At 47.1% G+C, this 19,394-nt stretch overlaps 1 protein-coding gene and 1 non-coding gene across 3 annotated transcripts in view; both read left to right on the plus strand.

The window, feature by feature from the left end:
• The window catches only part of LARS2 (leucyl-tRNA synthetase 2, mitochondrial), a 195,453-nt gene that overhangs the window by 107,590 nt on the left and 68,469 nt on the right, over positions 1 to 19,394 (plus strand). For both annotated transcript variants that reach the window (XM_032412574.1, XM_032412573.1), the window contains exon 7: positions 9,418 to 9,561. In XM_032412574.1, coding sequence (XP_032268465.1) covers positions 9,418 to 9,561 — 144 coding nt within the window. The remainder of the gene's footprint in view (positions 1 to 9,417; positions 9,562 to 19,394) is intronic.
• On the plus strand, positions 8,741 to 8,896 carry LOC116637275. The gene has a single exon (XR_004300457.1). It is a non-coding gene; the product is annotated as a small nucleolar RNA SNORA62/SNORA6 family (small nucleolar RNA).

Here is a 19,394-nt window from a genome sequence, read left to right on the forward strand (position 1 = left end):
GTCTAGTGAGTTATGCAGATCTTCCAAATGTTGCCATATTTCGTCTCAGAACACCATCAGAAGAGTTTTTAAGTGGTGGGAAGCTGTGAAGTTCATGGTGGGCGGAAGCAAGTTTTCTAAAATGCTGATTTTTTTTTTTTTCACTTCGAAGTTCAAATTTTATCATTGGCAACAGAAACCATCAGTTGTTTCCCTCGGAGCAGTGGGCTCACTTTGTTTATTTTTGCGAGCATGTTTGCCAGGTTCCTGAGTCTCAATCACCATAGTTTATCATCAGTCATTCTTTCGCATAAAAACATAGTTACATGAAAAAAAAAAAAACTGGCTGATCCTGCTCACCACTCGAACAGTCGCGTTTGTGCTTTTTCTCAAAACAACTGTCCCAACTCCGCTGTTTGGCACCACTTAGGCCTACGTCCCATTTCCTCACAGAAAATATGAGGATGTATGCTCAAGTGTTAAGATTTAAGAACACGAATCCATTTTACTGCCTCATCAAGCACATTATCGGTGAAGCTGACTTTTTTCCCCCCTTTCTCCCAGGAGTGCACAATGGTAAAGAATCCAGTGACCCCTCGTAGAGTTCGTTGCCGCCGCCTTGCTTCATGCTGAGGGCTGACGGTCTCACTCACCATCACTTCCCCACCCTCGGTGCAGATGTGAACACAGGGAAAAAAGCAAACAGCATCTTCTTATTATAATGAAGAGTTTTGACCTGCAGACCCCTTGAAAAGGCCTCAGGGACCCCCAGAGGTCACACTTTGAGAACCACTGTCCAAAGTAAACAGCCCTTACCCCTGTTCCCGTCTTTAAATTAAGAATATTAAAAGGTTGATTATTTAAAATACGTTGTTGTTGAGCAACCCCCCATTAGCATTTGGGATGAATTGATTGAGAATTTTGTGGAACTGGATCATACTGTCCTGGGTCAGTTTAATTTCTTAAAACACCATAGCTGTTCCTGGGCCCAGAGCCCCCTCAGGTGAGGAATGGTGAGAGACGAGAATACCTGTCCAGAGTTCCTGCCCACAGCATATCTTTTTGCATTGTTAAAGCATAGTTTACAAAAGTTACAAACCTGGTTCCCACCCAAATACAAAATGAACATGCATCAGAGATTTTATCCAACTCATTAATTAGTTAGGAAACCAGTCGTATGTTAAGACTGGTTCAAATCGAGATTTCAAGGAATGGAGACTGATAGAGTCAGAGGAACACTGAAATGAATCTGCTAATAGAATCCAAGCCACTTAACGTCCTACAAGGCCGTAAACCTAACTTTGGGAGCTGTCTTTGCTAAGATTTTGCATTGCCACTGGATGGGAGCTGTTGGCATTACTCTCAGAAAGAAACCATTTGCATTGGGTTGAGTTTTCTACAAGTTAACCTCTCCCCTCGCACCCAGGCGGGATTGTAAAACAGCTTGAACAATAGTAAATAGGAAGTCAGACAAAGATACCTGCCTCTAGAAAGATCATCCCTGGGGGATGTGGGCCCGCTAGACGATCCCAGCCCACATGGAAGGGACCTCCTAGTCCCTTTGGTCTGTTTCTAAGATCTGGGTAATTTTTCTTGGGAGCATTATTCAGTAGTCAGAAGTAAAAGGGTAGGAAGAGAATCAGTGGAAAATTATCAGAGTCCCACTTCCACTCAACAGATTTCGGTACTGCCCTGGCAGCCTGACAGGCGCATTCCCAGAAGAGCCTCCCTTGCTCCAGGAATTACATCCAAAAAGGGTTTCCACACTGGCGTCACCCATGGGTCCAGGCAGAGGGAGGGAGATAGCAGGAGCTACATTGTGTTTCCCAGGTGACAGCAAGGATGAACTCAAATCCGAGTGAGGCATGAAAAAGCCATAGCAAAGCGGAGGGTGCACTGCAGCTAAACCGCGGGGAAGAGTAAACAGTTGTTGGAAGAGTGTCAGCAGTTGTATTGGATTACCCAACGTTCCCGCGCCTCAGTGGTGTGGTTACTGTTTATTGTATATGCATGGGATGTTGAAATGATGGGGCACATTGACTTAATAGCATAAACATTTCTCACACGGAGCCCTTACGTGTGCCGTGTGATATTCCTTCATAGGATTTTATTCTTTGTAGCTATTTATTTTCTGTTTCAGTTGAGTTTGTGAATATACTGAATATTTATTGTAGTATTCCTATACGTAGGATGCTTGTTTCTCTGTCTCTGCACTTGGGGTTTGTTCACGGCACCTCTATTTTACAGCACATCAAACCCAGATAGGAAACTGAACCTCGTCACTGTTGGGTTGGATCCAAAGCCAATCACATGCAGCATCTTAGGAGCTAAGTAACTTTTTTAAAGATGGAAGGGGTTCTGGGGGAGGATCTCATTGCATGGACACAGCTGTCCTGCTGGCTCCAGATGTCTCTCTTCTCCTAACCTCGATCCCCCTGCATGACGCATGCCTTTGGGGATTACAGTCCAGTTTCCCCACTGACAGCTTCTCTCTTAGGAACAACTTGTATTCGTTTCCTATTGTTGCTGCTGTAACAAATTACCACAAACGGGGTTGTCTTAAAACAACACAAATTTTTAAATTTTATTTTATTATTATGTTAATCACCATACATTACATCATTAGTTTTTGATGTAGTGTTCCATGATTCATTGTTTGCTTATAACACCCAGTGCTCCATGCAGAACGTGCCCTCTTTAATACCCATCACTGGGCTAACCCATTCCCCCACCCCCCTCCCCTCTAGAACCCTCAGTTTGTTTCTCAGAGTCCATAGTCTCTCATGGTTCGTCTTCCCCTCCGATTTCCTCCCCGTCATTCTTCCTCTCCTGCTATCTTCTTCTTTTTTTTTTTTTTTAACATATAACGTATTATTTGTTTCAGAGGTACAGGTCTGTGATTCAACAGTCTTACGCTTACAGTTCACAGCGCTCACCATAGCACATACCCTCCGCAATGTCTATCACCCAGCCACCCCATCCCTCCCACCTACCCCACTCTAGCAACCCTCAGTTTGTTTCCTAAGATTAAGAATTCCTCATATTAGTGAGATCATAGGATACATGTCTTTCTGATTGACTTACTTCGCTCAGCATAACACCCTCCAGTTCCATCCATGTCGTTGCAAATGGCAAGATTTCATTCCTTTTGATGGCTGCATAGTATTCCTGTGTGTGTATGTGTGTGTGTGTGTGTGTGTGTGTGTACACACAAGAAGATGTGGTATATATATACAAAACAACACAAATTGATTGTCTTACAGTTTTAGAGGTCAGAAGCCCATGAAATGGGTCTCACTGGGATAAAAATCAAGATGTCAGCCAGGCCACCTTCCTTCTGGAGACTCTAGAGGAGAATCTGATTGCTTGCCTTTTCCGTCTTCTGGAAGCTGCCTGCATTCCTTGACTTTTGACCCCACTTCCCTCCCCCTATCCCCAATCTTCAAAGCCAGAGCATAGCATCTTGCAATCTCTCTGCCCTGGGCTTCCACCCTCCCATCTCCTTCTGACTCTTCTGCCTCCCCCTTTCTCTTAGAAGAGTCTTTGACATGACTTTGGGCCCACCTGGATAATCCAGGCTAATCTCTCCATCTCAAGATCCTTCATTTGATCATATTGTCCAAGACCCTTTCGCAATGTAGGTAACATATTCACCAGTTTTGGGACCAGGACATGGATATCTTTGGGTGTGATTGTTCTGCCTGCCATAAGCCTCTTCTCCCTGATTCCCTGAGGATTAACCAAGTCGGTGCTTGTGAAGAACCTGGAATGCCTGGTACACAGTTGGTGCTCAATAAATGTTTGCCTGAGCATGCCTGCGGAGTTACCTGGAGTTGTGGTTTGTTTAAATTGGAAAAAACTCCTAACACTTCCTGGCTAATTCTAAGGCAGCCCATCCACGGCCAGGTATTAGGGAAGAATAAGGTAGCTTATTTTATGGATTTCATTTAGAAAGTTAGTGTTTTTGTTGCTAGTTGTTGCCTGAAAGGTTTCTGGTGTATTAATTTTTTTTTCAGTCCGCCAAGTCATGATCTTAAGAAAAAATCATAAATAGAATGCAGAAATGCACACTTGGTATGTTGTTTGAAGTGGATATCCAGGGTATTCTATTCCATGTAGGTCTCCTTTTATTGGATAGCTATTTCCAAATAGGCTTTAAAACATAAAACAAATTGATGTCAGTTGGTATTCCGTTCACAGGGTTTATTTCAAAATACAAACTTTTGAAATTAACATCAAAAAGTTAATTGACTCTAGAAAGACTGCAGGTAACACTCTCTGTGAAGCATATTAAGCCAAAAATAACCTGCCTATTAATGCCTTTCCTCTAACAGCGTAGTCATAACTTTTTTTAAATAGGAGATAGCCTTAACCCCTAAATTCAGTTCTGGTATAAGCTGTCTAAATGAACTTACATTTGGGGAGAGTATTTTAACAGAGCATTACCAAACATAGCTGGAGTGTTGAAGTCTTTTGTCCTTAACTAGCACCGTCTATCAAATGCTCATTTCCTTGGCAAATGGAATCTCTTCTTGCTCTCGCAAAACAAAAGTATTTTCAGCCAAAACTATGAATATAAAGACCTCCACTTGGCAGAACATTAATTTCACCTCTCTGGTTTAAAAAAAAAAAAAATGATGTGGTAGAGGTAGTTAGTAGGAAGGGTGCTGTGTTATGCTTGAGCATTGTGGGGAATTGTGGAAGCCACCCAAACTGTGAATTTGCCTTTGGGCTCCTGCATGATTTCAGAGGCAGCTGGGGACAGAGCTAATGCACTGCTAGGTTTGCAGCAAAACCTCGCTTTCGGGGAGGTTCCTCGGGGAGGTTCCTCGGGGAGGTTCCGGGAGCATACAGGACCACACATTGTGCGCACACGGGCAGCCTCTTCTGCTCTGCCCCCTCGTGGCGGTGGAAGGTAGTAGCAGTAAATAACCGGTCGCCTTGGAAACCCTCCCCTCCGGACTCAGTCCAAACTCACGCCCATTCTGGATAGAATGGAGCAAGATGGATTTTGAGAGTTCGATTTTTTAATAAGATCTATGTGGTGTTCCTTAATGAGGCGTGGTTTTGTCAGGAAAAAATGCTAATGGACCGTGAGAAGATCAATACCCTAAAGCATCCTTCTGGAACCTGCAGCTGCCTTACAGCATACTCAGGAAAGGTTTTTGGTAGTATAAAAGCAGAGCCCGAGGAGAAAGCGGCAAGGAAAACGATGGAGAGTAGCCAAAGGCCCGAGGAGTGAGGTGTTGGCCAGGAGACGAAAGCATGCTAATGGAAGGTGTGATCTAGAAGGGACTGGCGCCCTAGGTAAAGGGTGAGGCCCAGAGAAGGAAGGGGAAGGAGGATCCAAGAGAAGGGGGAGGATGAGATAAAGCAGGAGGTTTGGAACAGGAGGCTCACCGGGGCAGTAGGCTCCACACAGCTGCTGTGTCATAGAGAGAACTGATAAATGAGAATTCAAGATGAAAACACCTTGAGAATCCCCAGCAGAGCCCATAGTTGCCCACACCTCTGAGAACCTACAGGCCAAGAAGGGAAGGGAGAAGGGGGCAGAAATATTGGGACACCCACCGTCACCCTTGTGCACATGGCTGATTGAGGTTTATGATTGTGTCACAGGGCACATTTCAAAAAGCCTTTCTGAAAGCTTCCCACAAATCACTCAAACAAACAAAAAATATGAATCCTGGTATTTAACCCCTGATCAGCTGGGGAAATTCTCTTACTTGGAACGGCTCGTTCTGTGATGCTGCCAGATAACTTAAGTGAGGGAAGCAGTGGGCGGAATCTCCCAGAGTTCAGTGTGTTTGCAGGTGTTTTCATGATTTCATGGATTGATTTATTCATTTAGTGATTTAAGGTTGGTTTTGAAATACGGGTACAGGCAATGTTTTACAAATAAGGCTAGTTAACTCTAAGGGAACACAGAGGTGGCTTTAGTAGGTGATGACAAACAAAGGTCAGCCAGGAAAGGAAAGGAAATGACCGTAGTCAGTGACATTGTCCAGAAACGATATTAAACGTAGCAAGACCGCGCTTGAGTAGAAATCAGGGTGTCCATCAAAGTCAGTGTTCAAGACGAGAAGATCCAGGAATGTCGGATAAGAGAAGACCGTGGTTTCAAGGGAGGCTATATGATAGAGGCTTTTATAAGAATGGAGACCCGAGAAAAGGGATTTGGGAAGCCGGTCCTGGGGACTTCATGAGGTTGCACACGCTACACACCCAGGACCCCGTTGGCCCTGCATTTGGCCCACCCCCTGGATTAACCACTTGCGGAGAGGCTGCACCTGAACCCTGCAGGTCTGGGGATGGGCTGGATCTTGGTCCTGGGAAGAAACGTCAGTGGGTTCTCCCAGCTGATACGTCTTTGATTTGAGATGCTATTTCCTTTGGTGCTTTTCCTCTCCCCACAAGACTTTCACGGGGGGCAAAATTGGTTTTGCTTTTATTTGTCTTTCATTCAATACCAGGGTTTCATTATAATGTATAAACCTTTTCGGAGCACATCTCCCTTACTGTATTTTGTAGCCTAGAGTCTGCGAGATGCCAGGCCGTGTGGGAAATGTTGATAAGAAAATAGAGTCCTATTTGTTTTTGCAATCTGCAGTGCTGTTTGCTTCTCCCATATCCTTGGAGGTTTTCTTTCTTTCTTTCTTTCTCTTTCTTTCTTTCTTTCTTTCTTTCTTTCTTTCTTTCCTTCTTTCTTCTCTATTTTATACAGTTTTAGTTGAGCATCTTTTTTGGGGGGATGGGGGCTCTTGAAAGACCTGTCCGTGTTCCTAAATAATACTTGGCCCTTTCATTTTATCTTTTATTTTATTTTTGAAGTTTTATTTATTTAAGAGAAAGGGGGGGGAAATGTGAGTGGGGGAGGGGCAGAGGGAGAGTGAGAATTCTCAGGCAGACTCCCTGCTGAGTGTGGAGCCCTATCCTGAGATCATGACCTGAGCCGAAACCAAGAGTCAACACTCAACCAGCTGAGCCACCCGGGCGCCCCTTATCTTTTATGTGAAGTGGTACACCTCCCTGTAACCCTGTAACCCCTAATATAGGCAGTGATCCTTAGTTTATTGACCTTAAGTTTTTAGATCTAAGATACTTTTGTCTTATATTTTGTCTCTCTATATTTACGGATTCGGGGTTTTTGGGGACCGTGGAATGAGAGGGAAAACATCTTTCAGTGCATACCTTTCCCCCTCTGCCTCTGTGCTTTGCAGGCTTCAGTTCTTCATGGATGCACTATGTTTTAGTTGTAAAAACACAACCCATAGATGGGTTAGTCTGTCCTCCACTCCTAATTTTTAGATGTATCTCTAGATCAGTCATGGTCTCCGCAGAAAATAAAGGGCACACCCGAAAGCAGTTATTGAAGAAAATGTGATGAAAGGACTGATTTTGTGCAGAGTTTAGGGAAACCCACAAGGAATGGTCAAGCCCCTGGCACTGGCCGCAGAGGGAGGCCTTCGCCAGCCCAGGCTGAAGGGGCCGTTATTGGAACTGGGAGAGCAGTAGCAGAGGCCTGTGTGGCAGAGGCTGCGTGGCCTTTGGGACTGCCAGGCACAGCCCGGCTGGGAAGATGCCAGGGTGCCTCTCACTGGTTGAGCGCAGGTGTAGGGCAAGGGTCCAGGTGAATGCAGGAGCAGAAATCAGCTTCCTACGGTGCAGACCAGGGTGGAAAGAGGATTTGGAGGGGCAAATGGACAATGCTCGGCATAATCTCTTCTTAGAATCGCTTAGTAAAATTTTATTTATTTAAAAAAAATTATTTTAAAGATTTATTTATTTGAGAGAGAGTGCTTGCGTGTGAGCAGGGGGAGAGGCGGAGGGAGAGGGAGAGAAAGAATCTTCAAGCAGACTCCCTGCTGAGGGCAGAGCCCGACCTGGGCTGGATCCCATGACCCCGAGATCAGGACCTGAGCCGAAATCAAGGTTCGGCCACTCAACCAACTAAGCCACCCAGACACCCGTTATTTAAAAAAATTTTAAAAAACAACGTGTATCAAATCAGGATATTTTAGTGCATGGACACATCTCCTTCTTTGGAGTCATTGTATTCATTTGTATTCATTACCTTCTTTGTCCTCTAAGTTTTACCTTAATGTCATAAAGGAATGAGCATTGACAGCAGAGGTATTTCTTTTAAATGATGACAGAAATGGATTAGAACTCTGGAGAGAAGCTTCCTGATGGTTAAGACTATTATGGTTCAGTCAGCCAGACACGTCTATGGGGATATATCTCAGAATATTGTTACCCTTTCAGGGGCAGATACTGATTTGGGAGAAGGTGCAACAGAATTACCTGGGGTGCTGGGGATGTTCTGTATCTTGATGATGAGCAATGATAAAAATTTGTGAAGTTGTATACTTCTGATTGATCCACATTATGTTCTACCGTAATTTAAAAGGAGTTTTTAGGGACACCTGGGTGGCGCAGTCGGTTAAGCATCGACTCTTGATTTTGGCTCGGGTCATGATCTCGGGGTGGTGAGATCAAGCCCCGCGTTGGGCTCCACGATCAACGGGGAGTCTGCTTGGGATCCTGCCTTTGCAGAATCCTCTGCCTCCCCACCCCCACACTCACACACACACTCTCTCTCTATCAAATAAATAAATCAGTCTTTAAAAACAAAACAAAAACAGGAGTTTTTAAAAGTTGCAAAAATTCTTATAATTTCGAGAGACCTGAGTTCCTGCCCTTTCTCTCACTTAGACCTCAGACAAGTTATCTAATCTCTCTGTGCCTCAACTTCCTCCTCTGTAACACTGGGGTAGTATAATATTCTCGCCTCCACTGGCTGGCCGATGAACTCACAATTGTAGGTGGTGTGTTACACGAGGGGCAAGTCTTTTGCTAACACCACAGGGGTCTCTGGCCCAATGAGTGGAGTTTGATAGTAATTCTTGCTACAAGTAATAGTAATAGTAATAATAATAATAATAATATTCTTACCTCTTAATGTGGCTTAGAAGAGCCAACCTTAGTTTGGCCCTTAGCACAGCATCTGGTGTGTGGTAATCACTCAATAAATGTTAGCTATTTATATTCAAATAAATATATTTGTTTCCCCTAAAATAACCTGATTCTGCTGAGTTCCAGGTACCATTTTTTTTCCTTTTCCTCTGTTTACTAAAATCCCCAATCCTGCAGGTTCATCCTTTCACACCAGAAGATACCAAACTTGATCAGGCACATGCTCATGGGCTCCCTCCCAAGCCTGCTCTAAGATGAAAGCACAGAGGTAGCTCGTGTGTTCTGTCCTTTTTTACAACGTGCTGGTGGTTTCCTTGCCCAGTAGTCCTCCCAAGGAGATGCCCTCAAGTCTCAGAGCAGAGATACTACACTTGCAGACCCTCTCACATGTAAGGAACCTCGAGATGACCCTATTCCATATGCTCACCAGATGGCATCATTTTGTTCTATGAATCATAACAGGCCTTGGTTAACTGGGACCCAGTGGATCAAACGGTGCTTGCCAATGAGCAGGTGGATGAACATGGCTGTTCATGGCGTTCTGGAGCAAAGGTGGAGCAGAAGTACCTCCGACAGTGGTTTATTAAGACAACTGCTTATGCAAAGGTGAGTATCCCCCTGGTGCCCCCCCCCCCCCAATAATGCCATCTGTGCTGGGAGGCAACACCAAGGTCTTCTGGGTATTGGAGAGCCTCACTCTTGGGAATAAACTCTAGGAAGGGCTGTTGGAGCCATGGGTGTGCAGACTGGAAGCACAGGAGCCTCAGGGTCGCTCATTGCGAGGGAGATGGGTTTGGGTGTTTTAGAGGTAAGTCAGGAATGGCACCTGGGGGTCATTTTGGGCCATTGTTTGCTGACCTTTCAATACACTCAATCATTGTGCTGCCATAGAAGCCAAAAAATGTTCAACTTTATTTGCAGTTATATCAGCAATAAAGCTAGAAAGGAAAAAAGTATCTTCATCTGTATAGTACTAGTAAAACCTCCAGAAAGATAGTAGGACATTCCAGAGGGTCCAGAGAAGACCATCTAAAAGGAGTGAAGAGGGCCACCTGGGTGGCTCAGTCGGTTAAGTGCCTGCCTTCAGCTCAGGTCATGACCTCAGGGTCCTGGGACCAAGCCCAGGCGGGCTCCCTGCTCAGTGGGGCGTCTGCTTCTCCCTCTGCTCCTCCGCCCCCTGTTCATGCTCTCTCTCTCTCTCTCTGTCTCAAATAAATAAATAAAATCTTTTAAAAAAATAAAAAGGAGTGACGAGATGGTCGGTCTCCATGAAGGAAGACCAGAGTGGAAAGAAACTAAACTAGGAGCCAAAGCTCTGATTTTAACTCTTGTTGTGTCCCTGATTAATAGTGTAAACTGCTGTGAGTCAGGAGGCTCAGTTTTCTCATCAGTAAAAGGAGTGAGTGGGACCAAGTGTTTTTTAAGGTACCTTCTGGCTCTTTTCTGTGTTCAGGGATTGAAGGCAAAGCCAGCCGTTTAAAGAGGGAGCTCGCTTATTAAATTACCACCAGCCTGAGCAGCAGAATGCGTTCTGGGTATGCCAGAACCACTTCTGCAAAATACCCTCTGAGCTTACCCAGTTTTAGGTTATGGAATTGAGGGATCACTCCCTGAAACTCCAGAGAGAAATGACTAGAGCCAATCAGGGACACTTCGCTGATCCCCATAGTTTTTCGCTTAAGACTGGACATAAACAGGATCTGAAAAGGTAAAGACATCTTGAAAGGCCAGTGACTTCGTGCCGTGGTAGTTCTCCCCCCGTGGTAGTCACCTTAAGAAGGATAGTTATACCCAGCCGTAGTAGCCCCTGGGGTGCTCTGTCAGAGACGGTAGTGGGCTGAAATAGACTTTGGGTCTGATTCAACACTGTACTTCTTATATGCCAAGAAAGCACAAAGTTATAAATAACCGCTGATCACTACAAAACTTGGCTGAATTAGAACCGCAGTACGCCAGCTCACAATACCAGTGCCATATGGATATATGACCTCCAGTTTTCTCACTCAAAAGACAGGTCTTCAATGAGGCAGTTTTCCCATGATAACTTCTTCAGAGTGTAGCAGAGAAGAGTATATGGATTTGGAAAACTACCCATTAGAACTTGTTAACACAATGCCTTGCTCCTTTGAAGCACACGGTAATATCGAGAGACTGAGGGCGCCTGGGTGGCTCAGTCGGTTAAGCGACTGCCTTTGGCTCAGGTCATGATCCTGGAGTCCCGGGATCGAGTCCCGCATCGGGCTCCCTGCTCAGCGGGGAGTCTGCTTCTCCCTCTAACCCTCCTCCCTCTCGTGCTCTCTGTTTCTCATTCTCTCTCTCGCAAATAAATAAAATCTTAAAAAATATATATATATATATATCAAGAGACTGATTGAGAAAAACAAAGCTGAAGACATTGTTTCTATAACATCCCAGGCAGTGGGAGCCCCTGTTTGCTGACAGTTGGGGTCCACTGCATTACTGGGAGGGAAGCCAGGTCATCTCCAGATGACTCTGCAATAGGCATTGTGGGAAAGGCCATCTCATTAGCTCTTTCTTTTTTGACCTCTGCCTCCAGTTGGAAATGTTATAACCTAACTGAGGGACATTATTCTTTAAATTGTCAGCTGTGAATTTTCAACTGTTCAGCAGAAATTGTTAGTTACCATGGTGATTCACCTGGTTCTTGCTGAACTCCTGTGCAGATTTATTGAAAAAGCTGTCTTTGGAGGTCAGCACTTGGTTTGCCCTGAAAATCAAGAGAAGAGGGAGTGGTGTGGGAGTGGTAGGGGCAAGCAGAAATCTATGTTCGCTGCAGGTCCTCGGCTGAGGGCTTCCCAAAAGCAAGACTCCAGAAGGCCTAACAGAAAATGATAGCAAAGAGACTGAGAGGAGATCAGATACCAGAGGACTGCACAGTGCTCGGAGATCTTCGAGTTATGGCCCAGCCAGAAGTACGCAGTTGAGACCCCCAAAAGGCCATATGTTAGAAGTATAGATGACACCCTAGGACCAAAGACAAAATCAGAACAGACTCAACTTAATAAAAAATAAAAGTAAACCTGATGGTTTCGAAAGGAACTTTCAGAACAAAACTCAGCACCTTTAAAGGGAGACAACATAATCCAGACTCCCTTCATGGCTGGTTTTTATTTGCATGCCCCACATAGAATAAAAAAGTACTAGACTTGCGAAAAATCAGGAAATTGTGGCCTGTAATCAGGAGAAAAAAAGGGAGAGGGCGCAGCCCAGTAGAAATAGGTCCTGAGATGACCCAGATGTTAGAATTAGGAGATAAAGCCAGAGACATCTGTTACATAAATGGTCTGGGACTTAAAGGAAAAAATGGTCATGATGAGTGAACAGATGGTGAATCTCAGAAGAGAAATGGAAACTATTTTTAAAAAAAAAGAACTGGAAATCTAAAACAGAAAAGTACAGTATCTGAAATAGAAAATCACTGTTTGGGTTGCAAAGGGATGTAAGGGTTAAGTAAGGCCATAAAGTTGGAGAGGAGCTCCTTCATATAGGGACTATCGTGTGTGGTGGCCCCAAAATAGAAATGTATATGATGATTTTGAGAAGCTGAAAGAATGACAGTATAACTGAAACAGAGAGCCAAGAGGAGAGATTCAGTAGTGCTGGAGAAGCTGGGGGTTAGGGGCCAGATCAGGCAAGGCCTTTTAGGTCTTAAGGATTTGGACTTTATCATGGGGGACATGGGTGACCATGGAAGGACTCCAAGAAAGGAAAAGACACGGTCAGATTTGTGTTTTTATAAATTCACTGTAGAAAGAGCAAGTGTGGATGCAAAGAGACCAGTTAAGAGGCTATTATAGTAGTCTGGGCGTGCATAACTTAGACTAGGCGGGAGTAGTGGGGAGAGATGGGCAGGTTAGGAAAATACTCAGGTGGTGAAATTTGTAGCACTTGAGACTCTATTGGATGAGAGTGTGTAGGAGATGGTGTCATCAAGAAGGACCCAGACTTGGACACTAAGTGGATGAATACGCTACTGACTGCCATAGGGAGTCCTGGAAGGGACGTATTCCTGACCCTTTTGAGTATGCAGTGGCCCTGAGACTGTTGAGTAGAGATGTGCAAATAATAGGTGCTTGGATAAATGGGTTTGAAGCTTCAAAGATCAAATGAGATAAGGCATCTACCTTAAAACCTGGTATAGTGTTCAATCAGGGAGGAGGTCCTGCCATAGAGAGAAGGATGAGTTAGTAATGCTTTCAGCTGCAAGTAGCTGAAAACCCGAGTTAATGGTGGCTTAAACAAATGGGAGTTGACTTTTCCCACATAAGAAGGCCCAAGTTGCTGGGACTGAACCAGGATCGGGCTCTGAGTTGGTATCTCGGTTGTTCTCTCGGCCCTTCCCTCGGCCCTTCCTTCCTGCCTATCACCTCATGGTCGCAAGATGGCTGCTGCAGCGCCAGACATCCCATTTCCATTCAAGACAGAAAGAAGCAAAAGGGGCAGTGTGAGCGACTGTTTCTTTTACCTGGAAAGCAAGAACTTTCCCACAAACCCCCAACAAAGTTCCACTGATGTTCTGTTGGCCCCACTTGTGTCATGTGGCTACTCCCCAGCTTCAAGGGAGACTAGGAAAGCAGGCTTGGGCTTTTTAGCTTCTGTAGTCAAGCTGTTAAGCTGTGTGAGGGAAGAGAGCGGGCAGTGGGTGCTGGGATGGCCAGTGAGCTGTGCCCGCCCCAGTCATCCTCAGAGCTTTGTGTCTGTGTCCGGTTTTGCTGCTCTGGGGGCTGCCTCCGATGCATACACCTGACGGTCCGCTGGGGAGTGTGGCTCTGGAGGGGCCCTCCTTTCAGTCACTTACCTTCCAGATGAAGCAAGACGATGCCCGACGTGAACATTACAAGGAACCCTGAAATGCAAAAATACTAAGGCTGTTCTGTGATGTTATTGGATGTTTCTCCCCTCACCCCCACCCAGTCTCGCTAGGACTGTTTGCTTAGTGAAATGTGAAGAAAACTTGCAGTAGGAGTATCTGAGGCACATGAATTAGTCTTGGCAGGGATGTGTGGGAGGTATCTGGTGGGCAGCATGATGAGGTGAGAGCAGGGGGAGAAGCGGGGATTGCAGACCTCCGCACAGAAAGCAGAAGAGATTCTGGGTCTGATGGAGCAGATGCCTCAGTTCCTGCCAGCAGGGTGACAGTTGGAAGGCGAGACAAAACAGAGAGCCGGCTTCCCATTTGAACTTTCCTAATAGGTCTGTGGTTTCGATTTCTGCGGCTGCCTCCTGCAGGCCCTCGGCCGCCGGGGCACGGTACATAGGCTCCTCTCTGGCGTTAAGATGGGCATAATCATGCCCTGATGGTGCTTAGTCAGCCGCTACACCAGATTGTTGGGTATATTGTCCCAGTTGTCAGGAATTTCTAGAATATCAAGAAAGTCCGTCTCCCCCTCCCATTGCCTACCTGCTTGCCCCTGAGCTGATCAGTGCTCTGGCTTTTACAGACACCGTCTTCTTTAACCCTCGCGTTGCTCCCTTGAGGGCCAGTGTGCCTATTTGCCCCATTTTACTGACAAGGAAACCGAGGCTCCCACTAGTAGTAAGTAATAGCCCTGGGATTCAAATCCAGGTGCTCGAGCTTGTAAGCGGCAGTCTGTACCCTTTCTCAGGGAGTGTGCATCCATTCCTTCTTTCCCCAGATGTTACCGAGCGCCCGGCCAGACCTGGGCCAGGTTCTAGCAGGTGCTAGCAGGGAGTGTGGAGGCTGGTGCGGGAGACAGTCTCGGACTGAGGGGGCGCACCCCAGTGGAATCACTGTGATGATGCAGGCGAGCACAGGATGGTGAGGGGGGAGCCCCAGGTCTGCCCTGTGTTCCAGGAAGTGATGAAGGCTGCGAAGCACAGAATGTCCGTCCGGGAACATTTGATTGCCTTCCAGACGTGCCTGAACCTTCATGTCTCACAAGTATTTCCACGGAGAATTTCTGCTGGCAAGAGGCAGCCGGGCAATGATGAGCCCTCATGAAATTAGGGAAGATGGGAGGGAAGAGCCCCCATCTCCCTGCCCCCTTGTGCCTCTCTTCCCCCCAGTTTCACCTGGGAGCTTGCGGGCGAAGTGGAGGTGCCTTTCCCAGAACACGCTGGTCGTGTTTGAGCCTGCAAAGAGTGAAAACACTGGGTGGGGGAAGCAAGGAGGTGAGGGAAGGGGAGTGGGCTTTATGACAGGAGCTCTAGAGGCTGGAGCAGAAAGACAGCCCCAGAGGAGCCAGGGTGCTAAGTCCCGTCTCCAGCACGTGCCCCTGGGTGCCTAAGGGTCCCCTGCCCTCTGGAATGGGGCCCCTCGGGCTCCCTGGTTCCGGTCCTGAGGCCTTGAGTTGCTCGTGAAAGCGTTTGGCTGTCTTCTGGAAATTGGGCCTGGGGCCTGGCTTTCTGCTCCTACCCTCACAGCCACTGTCAGCCCCCGAACAGAGGCTGGCTCTCCGACGATGTGGGGAAATGCCTCTCCCTGACACTGACCAAGTCATCCCTGTGCGCTCGGGAAGCTTTGCGAAGGGACTGGTCAGTGAGGTTTGACAGCCGGGCCCTACCCTGCTCCCTGCCCCCAAGAAAGACCCTTGGCACTGAGGGGGGGGGGGCTGCTCCTGTGTATGCAGCCTGGGCCCTCACAGGGTGGGCGTAGGCCCAGATGAGAGGTGGGCCGAGGAGGCAAAGTTTCTGGGAACCAAGAGGAACCAGTGAGATGCGTTTGATGAGCTGTCCACTTCTCTGCAAGGCTGTTGGGATAAAAAGCAGCGAGGACACTGGCCAGGGCCACAATTAATGGTGATGGCTCGGGTTTATCTACTGTGAGGGTTTGCTCTTCAAAGCCTTGTGGCTTTAAAGCTATTACAGCGTCATTGTCGCCCATGCCCCTCTGTGGCCTTCTGTGTCCCCGCCTGTAAAAAATCCGTTCTCAGCTCCTGAGTGGGAGGCGTGGCAGAGCCCATGCAGGCTCCGGACCCCGGAGCTCCGAGAGCGGCCCTCGGGGGCACCCTGAGCGCGAGCTTCCTGCTGGATTTCTCCCCCGTGCCCCGCTGTCTGTCCTTTTGGAAAGCGCAGACTCTGCTCTCGTCCCCAAGATCTGCTTTTGACACCCTGTCTCACAAAACTAATTAGTTGTTAAATCTGCTCCTTCTTATGTAATCTCTCTGACTTCTTTCTCTTCTCTGTATTCCCCGCCTCTCCCAGATCTTTCCTCTCCTAAGCTGTACAGTAAACGTGATCCCCCCCCCCACCTTCCGTGCTGTCCCCCCCGCACTCGTCGGGGTGATGGTTGGCCTTCTTACAGGGAGAGCCACCCCCTAGCCCCTCAGAAGTCCTTCTGGATGGTAGTGGGCAGGGCGCAGGGGGGTGGGAGCACAGAGGTGAAAGGAAAGCGGGTGCCTGGAGGCTGACAGCTCCCCGGCCGCCCCCAGGCAAGGCTCCCGCTGCCTGGAGTGGATCATGGAGTGACCACAGCCGGGGGTGACAGTGACACTGCTGGGGTGGGGGTGGGGGGTGGCTCTGTGCAGTCCTTGGTGGGAACTCTGCCCGGAAGGGTGCACCAGAGTTGGTGTAGGGCAGGGGCCCTGGCTCTGGGATTCTGAAGCCCACAGTGTTTCTGGATGGTGCTGAGATGACCCCGGCAATTAGATTTCCTCTCCCTAAACACGGGGCCTTCCTGTCCACCTCCGGCAGGCCCCCTGCCAGCGCCTGGTCACATTTGTGTGCTTTCCGTTAGCCCCGTTCCCCGTGAGCTCTCCTTCCCTTCGCCCTGGCGCCTCACACCCACCCGTGTCCCTCCCGTCTGGGAACTGAGGACAGCGGTGCCCACACAACCTCCCCAAAGCACTTCTGAAGCAGACCCACAGGCTCCCGGTTGGCACGCACGCTCGGCAAACGAGAAGTTTCCATTTCTGTGTTGTTTTGGGGGTTTTGTTTCTAAGGTAGAAGGAATGACTACAAAAGGAAAATGAGAGAAATAAATTAATACTGTTGATCCTTGAACAACATGGGCTTCAGGGGTGCTGACCCCCCCATGCAGTTGAAAATTCACAGATAACTTTTGAGTCCCCAGAAACTTAACTACTCGTAGCCTACTGTTGCCCAGAGGCCTAACCGGTAACAGAAATAGTCGATGAACACATATTTTGTGGGTTGTGTGTATTATATACTGTACTCTTACAATAAAGTCAGCTAGAAAAGAGAAAATGTTAGGAGGAAAAGAATCATAGGGAAGAGAAAATACGTTTACGGTGCTGTACTGTATGGACCAAACCCATGATGTTCAAGGGTCAAATGTAATATGCTTCTTAGGTTATAAATTGCAAATCTGATCAGGAAAAAATGAAGGCAGAACTAAACATGATGTCTTGCTCTTAAACCCTGAGTGGGCTTTCTGAGCTCCTGGCCAGGTCCTTTTGAGGTGTAAGGACCTCCTTCCTTCTTGAAGTATTAGTCTAGACCCCATGGAAGTAAAGAGATTTATTTGTTCGCACCTCGTTGTGGTGGGTGTCCCTGGGCATGCCAGGGAGGGCTGTGTCACCAATGAACCCCTTTAGCTCAGGGAGACATTTGGATTTTAAAGATTTTATTTACTTATTTGAGAGAGAGACAGAGAGCATGAATGGGGGAAGGGGCAGAGGGAGAGGGAGAGAGAATCCCAAGCAGACGTCCTACTGAGCACGGAACCCGACACGGGGCTCCATCTCACGTCCCTGAGATCATGACCTGAGCCAAAGTTGGAGGCTTCAATGACTGACCCACCCAGGTGCCCCGACATTTGCATTTTAAGGCTAAAAGAAACTTGAGCAAACAGTGCACAGATTCCCCCACATTTAGCCCACAGTCTCCCGTGCTTTTTAAATCCCTGCCCTGATCTGAAAAACAAATACAAACCAAAAAACCTTCATGATTTTGAAATTACAAAATCAATATGATATCTAAAGACAAAGGGATCAGGCGTCGGTTCTCTCCCTTAAGCAGCCCACATCCTGCCCTCCTCCTGCTCCCCAGGCGGGGCTCATGGCCAGCTCGAGGTGTCCTTGAAAATGACAGACCCAGCCCATTCCTCATTTTATAACTGAGGCCCCCAAGCCCAAGAAAGCCAGGACCCAACTTGGATCTCCTGAGACCCAGCCAGGTCTCCGTGTTTTCCACCAGCTCCTGAGCCCAGGTTTGCAAGCAGCCAGGCATTTCGGAGCACGCAGCGCAGTCGGAGGGCAGGTGTCGTCGAAAGAGGGCCAGACATTAGCACGGTAGGAACTGTAATGGGGACAGGGCCAGGGCACTGATGGCCACGTAATGGCAGGTACAGTGGTTGGAGGTTTTCTAGTTTGTTCTTGATGGAGTTGGCTTGCTGGCCTCTGCACTGAAATGGTGTCTTTTTGTGTCCGATCTCCCCTCCAAGGTCCTCTCCATACCCCGGACCTTCTGAGCCCAGCTGCTTGGAGAACAGGGACACTGATCCCGTGGCTGCCGGGCTTTGAGAGAGGCAGGCATTAACAGCCACATCCACAGTCGTGTGATCATGTTTTGTTATTCAAAATCAGTGTCCCTCTTAGAGAAAGAGACAATTTTCCACAGTATCTTTCCATTTCTCTCTTGTTTTGTTTACTATTCCAGAGTGGCTAATTTTGAGTGTCAGATTTGCTTGAAATAAAGATTTAATCCTTTCTAGAGCTGTAATAAGTTGTGAACTCTGGCAAAATGCAAATTCTAGTAGTTTAAAAAGAGTATACTAACGCCATGATCTTAACTACGTGACCATCCCACGAGTAACCACCACCCTAGTACATTTTATCAGTAACACGTGATTGGCATTTCATCTTGTGCTCCATGAGAAAGAAAAATGGTGTCAAAGGCACCACTGATTGTAAGACATGTCCCAGTTTCAGCATTTGTGGGGAAAATGTGCATCTTTGGGGCATCTGGGTGGCTCAGATGGTTAAGTGGCTGACTCTTGATTTCGGCTCAGGTCATCTCCCTGGGTGTTTATATTGATTGTGGGAAACTGTTGTTGGAAACTTTTTGTTGTTGTTCTTCATCCCTCTTCATATTTTCCAGAATGATTATTATCATCTTGGTAATCATAAAACAAAACACCTGATAGCAGGGTTATGTCAGCATTTATTTACATATCTTCTGTAGACCTGAGTGCCTTGAAAGGGATGGTCTTAATGTTCTTGCAAGTTTTCAATTTATAGGCAGGCTTCCAACGTGAAGGTAATTGAGCAGAATGTCCCCTGGGACCACTGTCCCCATTTTTTTTTTTCCCCCTTATTAGACCAGTAAAAGCTTTCAGTCTTGCTCCCAAGACTCTGCTTTCCCGGAACAAAACCACCTTTCCAGACAAGGGTAGCCTAGAGTCACAGATTGGACTGAGTACGTAGTGCCTGCTCCCCGTCCTGTGGGGTACAGGACAGCCCCGCTTGTGTCCTATCCACCCGGGGGCAGTGAGGTGA

This window comes from Phoca vitulina, unplaced genomic scaffold (genome assembly GCF_004348235.1).
Source record: "Phoca vitulina isolate PV1807 unplaced genomic scaffold, GSC_HSeal_1.0 scaffold13, whole genome shotgun sequence".
Classification (NCBI taxonomy): Eukaryota; Metazoa; Chordata; class Mammalia; order Carnivora; family Phocidae; genus Phoca; species Phoca vitulina.